This window comes from Myotis brandtii, unplaced genomic scaffold, assembly GCF_000412655.1.
Source record: "Myotis brandtii unplaced genomic scaffold, ASM41265v1 scaffold500, whole genome shotgun sequence".
Lineage (NCBI taxonomy): Eukaryota > Metazoa > Chordata > Mammalia > Chiroptera > Vespertilionidae > Myotis > Myotis brandtii.
The window spans coordinates 197,315-206,604 of NW_005369062.1; the positions used below are offsets into that span (position 1 = coordinate 197,315).

The 9,290-nt window shown below is 35.6% G+C and overlaps 1 protein-coding gene across 1 annotated transcript in view; it reads right to left on the reverse strand.

Annotated features, from left to right (window-relative positions):
• Positions 1–2,375: 2,375 nt before the first annotated feature.
• DLEU7 (deleted in lymphocytic leukemia, 7) overlaps positions 2,376–9,290 on the reverse strand; it is a 28,122-nt gene continuing 21,207 nt past the window's right edge. The window contains exon 3 of the mRNA XM_005876933.2: positions 2,376–3,665. Coding sequence (XP_005876995.1) covers positions 3,459–3,665 — 207 coding nt within the window. The 3' untranslated portion in view covers positions 2,376–3,458. The remainder of the gene's footprint in view (positions 3,666–9,290) is intronic.

The window sequence follows — 9,290 nt, forward strand, 5'->3', positions numbered from 1 at the left end:
ACTGGGTATCTTTTTGGAGTAATGAAAATGTTCTAACATTGATTGTGATAATGGTTGCACTATTCTGTGCATATACTAAAAACCACTGAATTATACATTTTAAATGGGTGAACTGTATGGTATATGAATTATATTTTAATAAAGCTGCTATAAAATAGAAAAAAATCATGAAATTTTGCCATCTGCAACAACATGAATGGACCTAGAGAATATCATGCTAAGTGAATAAGTCAGACAGAGAAAGACAAATACTGTATGGTCTCAGTTATATGTGGAATCTGAAAAACAAAACAAAAACAGACCCATAAAAACAGAGACTAAATGGATGGTTACCAGAGAGGAAGGAGTGGAGGGGTGGGTGAAAAATATGAAGGGAATATAGTCAATAATATTGTGATAAGTTTGCACTGTGATCATATTTAAGGTATAAAACTGTCAAATCATTATTTTGTACAGCTGAAACTAATATTATATATCAACTGTACTTAAATAAAAAGAGAAATTTTAAAAATTAAAAAAATAATAAAGTTTCCTTCACCAATTAAACAAAATAAACCCATATGCAGACATGGAGTAGGCAGAGTTGGTCTTGATCAGGAATGGAGTTTACCATAGCATTCAACCAAAGGAAAATAACAGAAGGAAATTGGTGGCATATACAATCAAATGTTATACAGACTGACCATAGAAAGTAAGCTACAAAAGTAAGAATTGGGGTGGGGGGTGCAAAAAGGTAATAAGGGCAATGGATATTATAGTAAGGTCTAAGAACTTTTAGAACTGTAGCTGCTATATAATATACAAAATGTCAAGATGCCTGCCCTCACCAAGCCAATCTTGGACAGCCTTGCTATAAGATAGTATATGATAAATGCCTGCTCGGTATCACAAAATGTACTTCATGTGAGTTCACAGAAGGAAGAGCCCAAGTCCTAGTAGGCTGTCCCAGGAGGGTTCATGGAGGTTGGGGGTGGGCAAATAAGGTCTAGAAAGATACATGATATTTTAATTGGTCTATGGGAAACACACTGCAAAGTGGGGGGAAAGCACAAGCATGAATAAAAAAACACTCAACATTTCTTGAGGTAAGAGAAAAAAACCTTAATATTAATGTTGATTGAGAAAGCTACAGTTCACAATTGGGAAAGCGGCCTACAAATAATGACAGGTCTTTAGCGAAGAGTTCTGGGTAATTTCCCTAGAGAAAGACTGAGCAATAAAAGACAGTAATACTCTCAGGACATGAAGTGTCCTAGGAGTAGGAAAACTAAAAGGCAAAAACTATTCCCAAGAAATAAATGCTCTTCCTTTCTGACCCACTTTCCCTCCAGTGGTTCTCAACCTTCTGGCCCTTTAAATACAGTTCCTCATGTTGTGACCCAACCATAAAATTATTTTTGTTGCTACTTCATAACTGTAATGTTGCTACTGTTATGAATCATAATGTAAATATCTGATATGCAGGATGGTCTTAGGCGACCCCTGTGAAAGGGTCGTTCGACCGCCAAAGGGGTCGCGACCTCCAGGTTGAGAACCACTGCCTTACACACACACACACACACACACACACACACACACACACACCTTTCATCTTTCATTTAGAATTGTTTCGTATATTTAATTTTCTGCTATGAAAATGGTCAGCTACATTTACAGAAAAGCAATATATTTACCTTTCATCCTCAGATTCTGGAAGAAAATATTTGGAAGCAATAGGATTAGAGTATGTGGGATTTAAAAGGCTTTGATTACTATTGTTAACGTAAAAAAAGCATTGAAACCTGTAAAGAATTTTTGGTGAGTTTATTTGAGCCAAACTGTCGACATATGCCAGGAAGCAGAACCTCAACGAATTGAGATAGTGCTCCGGAGAATGGCGGGGGTACATTTGTATTTATACATTTCAATCAAAGGAGGTACATAGGGGGGTTACATGAAATTCATTGGTGATAAATTAAGGAGGAGGGATAAAGCAAAGCAGGGAAACCCTTGGGATTGGATAAAAAGTAAAATGATGGACACATACTTAGGTGGGTGCAGGAACAATTAACATGATGATGAAGGAATTTGTGGTATCTGTCCTGGTACCTAGCGCATTTGGTTGTGCCCCAGGGGCTCCAGATACAGGGAAGTCACAAGTTACCCAGACATTTCAAGGGTATGTTATCATAGATGCAAAAAGACAGACAGGCTCAGTTAAGGTAAAGGTTGACCTTGTCAGTGAAGATACTGGCCTAGGACGTAACTGCCCACCATAACTGCTTTTAGTTAAAGTTTAATTTCAGACCATCCTTTGTGGTTACTTTAGGTCTCCGAGTTTGCAAGAATGCCATACAGGCCTCCCCTGAGCTTTTGTCAGGTCAGCATGTGGCCCCTTTCATCCACACTATTAACACTTTCTTTTTTAATAGTAGATGTACTCTCACCATACAGACCCAGTTTTTCATTCCTCTAGGAAACAAGATGCACAAATACATTGTACTCTTTTTTTTTCTAAACCTGATGTCATTTCTATTTTATTTTTAAGGGAAAAGTAGCATTTCAATGTACTTTGGTTTTCAACATAGTCATCATTAAACAACAAGAAATGTAGTTTCTCCTAAGCTTGTGCAGATCATTGTTGTGGAAATAGTCACCCTCTTTTTGCATAACTATAAATATTTAGGGAAACCTGCCAGTATATTCAACCCCTCCTATTTTTCACAAGAATTTCCTACTTCAAGTGGAATATTTAGAAACAGTAAGAAGGGCTAGATGTTTCCATATGACTTTAATAATACTGTAGTATTTGTATTCACATACCATATAATCCTGGTACTTCATAGCTCATTATCATTCAAAATTTACAAAGCAGTATATGAAAGCACAAGGTTTAGAAGCAGCTCTTCTCCTGCCCAACAGTAAGTTATTAATGCCAGGATTGGGACTCATAATTACCAACATATGTGGTCCTACAATAGCTCGAGATCAGTCTCATAACAAAAAATAAAGTGCTCAGTAAGTACAATTATCAATTACCAACACCCCATTTATTCAAGATAATTGAAGAAACATGTATCTTTAATCATATGAATAGCCACCATATTAAACCTCATAGGTCTACATGAATCTATATTTAGATTCATGTATCATTCAATTAAAGTGAATACTTAATATGAATTAATAAATATTTATATACATATAGAATCCAATTAGTTCCACAAAGTAGAATATGTTTCCATCAAAAAAAGTCATCAAATATGACAACATATTTAAAAATGTGAAGTACTGTTTCAAAAATTCTTCACCAACATGCTATAAGGGTACAGATGCCACTGGTCAGATTGCTATATATTGTATCAAGTGTCTCTTTAGTGAGAATCAAAACATCCATTGTTTGCTGATTTAATTAGGAAGGTAAGGTCCCTAGTTTTCTTAGCAGTGCTTAGCTGTGGTTTTGATTCCAGTGTCCTGAGCACTCATATGTCTGGGAGATTCTGTAAGATCTGTCTCAACGAAGCACAGGCTACCACATGAGCATCAGAAGGAAGGTTAGCAAGTGACTGTATCAACTTCTTAACTATTGTCTTCAAACACTGGTGAGCAGCATTCAAATCTCTGTCAAACTGCTGTCCTTCGATCTGTAGAGCCAGATGACTGCAGATGTTTCTAAACTCAACACTGTCCTGAAAGGAACAGCAAAAACCAACAAGCAATTAGACAGATTGTTGAGGACATTTGTTTTATACTTTGTGTACCCAGCTTCCATCCCCATCTCTTCTGATGACAGCACTCTGACTTTTCTCCCAGAGAACTGCTCTCCTCCATTCTCAGCCTGTGTGGTTTGACCAAAGCTGACTCCACACCACAACTCCAGGGACCAGGCTAATCAGAGCATATCACGCCTCAGCCACTTGGATTCATTAGGGATGGACAGGTGACTCAACACAGGCCAATAAGCCACAGTCCCAGAATATTTGCGAGACTGGGAAAAAGAAACACTTTTTAACTGAAGCTGTTGGAAAATATCTTGCTACCACAGGGGAGAATCCAAATTACAATGATGCCAACACAGAGAAAACTAGACCCAAGAAATTTAAAAAGACTGATTCTAATTACATTTTCTGAACATGTCAACTTAGTCATATGTAAATAAACTCCAGGATTTTTTGTTTATCTGAGTCAACAATTATCCCTTTTTACTTAAGCCATTTGAAGTTGAATTTCTGTTACTTGTTCCTAACAGAGCTTTGACAAATACACAAATAGCCTCTGTTCCTGTTATTCTGTACTCACTTTCTTCAAGTTTCCAATATAGGATTTAAGATTGAACAGGGTATCAAGAAATTTCCAGTGCAAATTTAGAAAAAATAGTTCCTAGGTGGCTTAAAACAAGGAAGTAAGTGAATAGATTTTTAATCCCAAAATGTTTCATAGTCTAAAATACATTGCATGTAAATGGTACACTGAAATTACTCCACATTACATGGTTTATTTTAAAATCAATGGAAATGATTTCCCACAGACTTCTGGGTCTGGCAACATGGCATGTTTATTTTCTTCAAAACCTCTTGCTACTAAATGAATGCTAAATAAAATAGAACAAACATCCTTTTTGCACTTGCAGGTAAGTAATGGAAATCCCCAAGGGCCAGAAATAAAAGATTATTTTAACTGCCTGCCAATACCCATCAGAAAAAGAAAATCAGTCTCTCTCTTAAACTGAGTTTAGGATGAGGGTAAAGTTTTCCCAAGAATGTGTAACTATGGGCCTGTACTACACAGAAGTTTAAGTTTGGAGTTGCCCTCTACATCATATACATGTTCTGGGAACACTCATGCTAAGAAATTAACTTCAAATTGAAACTGGGCTGAAATATCCATGGACACAAGGAAAAGCAACCAAAAACCTATTCCACAGAACATGTCCACAACCCACGCCCCACTGTGGTATTCCCATAAAGCTCTGTCAAACACATGCTCTGTATATGAAACTTAAAATACAATTCACCATGATATAGCAGATACAATGCAGGGCGATATTAAATTACAAAAGTTTCAAATATAAACTATAAAATATGCTTAAAATGATTAAAGATATAAAAGAAGGAATAAAAAACTTTTAAAGAAAAATCAGGCCCTAACCGGTTTGGCTCAGTGGATAGAGCGTAGGCCTGTGGTCTGAAGGGTTTCAGGTTCGATTCCAGTCAAGGGCATGTACCTTGGTTGTGGGCACATCCCCAGAAGGGGGTGTGCAGGAGGCAGCTGATGGATGTTTCTCTCTCATCCATGTTTCTTACTCTCTATCCCTCTCCCTTCCTCTCTGTAAAAAAAAATCAATAAAGTATAGTTTTTTTAAAAAAGAAAGAAAAATCAGGCTTGAAAAAGAACCAAATACAACTTCTAGAAATGACAACTATCATGACAAATTAAATACTCAATGGACAGTTTAAACACTTGAATAAATACATCTGAAGTGAAAAATAGTAAACAGGATGATAAATGTGAGAAAACTGCCCAGAAAATAAAAAATAAACAGAGGGAAGATGGGGTGGAGGGATAGGGAGAGATTAACCAGGGAATTTGCATGCATATATACATAGCCCATGGACACAGACAATAGCGTGGTGAAGAACCAGGAGGGGTGGGTACAGAGTGGAAGGGGTCAATGGAAAAAAAAGGGGACATCTGAAATACTTTCAATAAAGATAAATTTAAAAAAGAAAAATAACAAAACTCCACAACTCAAAACAGGAGGGGTGGGTACAGGGTGGAAGGGGTCAATGGAAAAAAAAGGGGACATCTGTAATACTTTCAATAAAGATAAATTTAAATAAATAAATATTTTTTAAAATGACCATTCTTTATAGGCAGATTATGCAAAAGGTAGATAAGTCAAATTGTGTCTCTCAAGAGCCACAAGACATCTCTTAACCTGTGTCTGTCTCTCAGGAATTCTCTCTTCCCTTAGCTCCAATGGAAAATAACAAAACTCCACAACTCAAAAAAAATAAAAAAAGTTAAAGACATGGGAAATATGAATGAGAGGCTAAGCAACATGGATGACAGAATGCCGAAGTACAACAAATGCATACCCAGAGCGACAAGAGAATCATGAATAATATTATCCAATTCTGATCCAAAACATGAATCCTTAGATTCAGGAAATAAAACAAGCCTTGTACAGAGTAAGTTAAATGATACACAAATCTAAACTCAATAAGGCAAAACTACTCTTAAAAGTAACCAGAGAAAATAGACAAACAGGTTTTAAGGGATGACAAGACAGACAATGAACTTCTAAGCTACAATTGAACATAGAAAAAATAGAATAATATTGCCAAATAACTTTCAACCTAGAATTTTTTTTAATCTAAGTAAACTATTAGGGCAAAATAAATATATCTTCATTTAGAAGGACAAAGGAGTTACCACAAATAGACTCTCACTGTCAGATCTCCCTCAAGATATAATTCAGAAAGAGGAAATTCAATGCAAAAGGAAAGAATGAGATACAAGAAGCAACAGTGAATGAAGAAACTTAAAAATATGTTATAAATCTAAAGAATTGATTGTTCAAAAAAAAAATCATAACAACTAACTTGGAGTTTACAAAAGCAAGATGATTCAAAAATGCTGAATGGTAGTAATATGTAGGATGAAGAGATATTTTAAGGCATTGCATTTGTTCAAGAGAAAGGTGGCAAAATTGATAAATTTCAGATTTTTTAATTATGTACATGAGAAATGTAAGCATTATTATTAAAGTAGAGAAATAACATATACAACTTCAGAATTAGCAGAGGGAAGGTACATTAAAACTTTATTGATCCTATCTATAAAGGTAAAAATGAAAAAATACACAAACATAAAGCAAGGTGAATAGAAAGCACCAAATAAGACACCTTTGAAATATATAGTGGTAACCAGACTGTATTTAAAAAATCTATATGCTTTTAAAAATTTTTTTAAACTAAAAGTACCTAAATATTAAAAGTAAATGAATACTAACATATATACCAAGCAGAGAAGACAAAATAAAGCCAGAAAAATCATTATTAAGTATAAAATAAACCTCAATTAATAGAAGAAATTATTCCCCTAAGGAGATATAACAATTTTGTACTTGTGTGTGCCTACTATGGTAACCTCAATTTACATTCAATCCACAAACATAGAGACATTTTAGTTCAGCTTTCTCAGAACCTGACAGATCAAACAACATAACAATCAGCTTGGAGAGAAAAGATAGAAACACTAATCACAACCTTGGTCCAATGGAGATAAACAAATATACATTATTCTCAAAAATATATAAAATATCTATGAATGCTGACTATATTATAATATGTCACAATGCAAATCTCAATGAATAAAAAAGTCTATGTTATACAAATCACAATGCAATAAATGAGAAATCAATAACATAGATAACCTTCCCAAAACATGTATTACCTAGCAAGCTACTTGTAAATAATTCATGGTTCAGTGAAAAAAATTTAAAATTTTAAAATACTTTATACTGACCAATTACGAAAATACTATAACACAAATCTATGGGATATGGCTACAGTGAGAAATGCTAGACTTAAATGCTTATATAAGTAAAGAATAATGCCTGAAAAACCATGAGCTAAGAATTCAACTCAGTAATTCAGGAAAAGAAAATAAATAATCCAAAATAAAATAAAAGGTAGAACTAAAATTGAACCTATGTTTGATGAAGAACTAGAGTTTTCTTCCTAATTCTTAATAGAAAAACAAAGCTATTCTTCTCCCTAATAAAGACTTTGTCATGATGCTCTGATCAGGTGGCTCGGATGGAGCATCATCCTGCACACCAAAAAGGTTGCAGGTTCAATTCCTGAGTGAGGCAGATGCAGGAGGCAACTGATAGATATTTCTCTCTCACATCAATGTTTATTTCTTTCTTTCTTTCTTTCTCTCTCCTCTGTCTCTCTTCCTCTGTCTAAAATCAAAACCATATCCTTGGGTGAAGATTTTTTAAAAAATAAAGCTTTCCCTCCCCCTAAAAAACAATAACAAAAAATAGAAAAACAAACAAACACTGTCACTTAGGTGAGAAGAACCTGGGTTTCTGGCAAAATGTTTAATAGAGAACATCTTCCAAGAAGCAAAACAAACATCCATTTCTTCAATTCAGCAAACAGTGGCAGTAGGACCCCAGTGTGAGCTAGGCATAGGATAGAAAACTAAACATGCTACAGGCCCTTTACTCAAGGCTTCACAGGCTACCACACGCTTCGGTTTCTTCTCTTTAAAGCATTCTTGCTTCCCTGCCGTTGTGTGTTACTCATTTTTCCTCAGAAGGTATCAAGGGGCTACTTAGATGATCTGCCCCATAGTTTATAGGCCAATCTATATTGCTGGAGCACATTGCTTGGGAATGGGAAAATCTGGGAAAAATGACTCTGGACTACTTGCCATAGATCCACATCAAGGAAAATGGTCCGCTTGCTTTACAGAAGTGATCCAACTCTAAGTACAAAGTGGGAGGATCAAAGACAACTTGCAAAGGGAAATTCAAAATAGAAGGAACCACTGAGATGTGTGCGGACACATGCCTATTAGCCAGTCTGCAAAGGCATTTGTCACTCAGAGAAGATGAAAATGCCCTTACAATGTATTTGTGGGCCTAATATCTGTAGTCAATGTCACACTTACTATAAAGAATCAAAGAAGGCAACGTTTGGAGAAATTATACATAAAATAAAATTCTACTGCTTGGCTGTACTGATCCCTGAGGCCCTAGGTAAACTTCAGATCTCTGGCAAACTTTGCAAAGTCTCTTTATTTTACTATTTTAATACAGTATTTCCTTTTAATCCTTTCTCAAATATATTAACAGTCAAAGAAAACAAATTAATAGGAATAGCTTTCCATGGACTCTTAAGCCAGGGAAGGGAAAAATAAAGCAAGTGGTTGCTTCTCTTCCTTTCTGGAAGGTCTGAAGGCCAACTATGGATCCAGTCACAATGGCCTCCACCCAAACCTCTAATGATTCTGCTGTATAAGGTGGGGCCACAAGTCACAGTGTTGAGGCAACAGCATATTCAGTGGCTCATGGGCTTTCAGTAGAAATTCACATGATCAATATTGGTGATGATTTCACTTATGTGCTTTCTATTCAATGGTAGAGCACATCTTCCCAGCAAGTTCTTTTATTTAGCAAGTTCCAGGTGCTTTCAGAAATGATGTAATACCCTACACTGGGATGTGGGTGCATTGCCAGAATTAGAACACTGCAGCTGAGCAATCTAAAAGCGCTTTTGGAACTTCTAAAGCCTTAC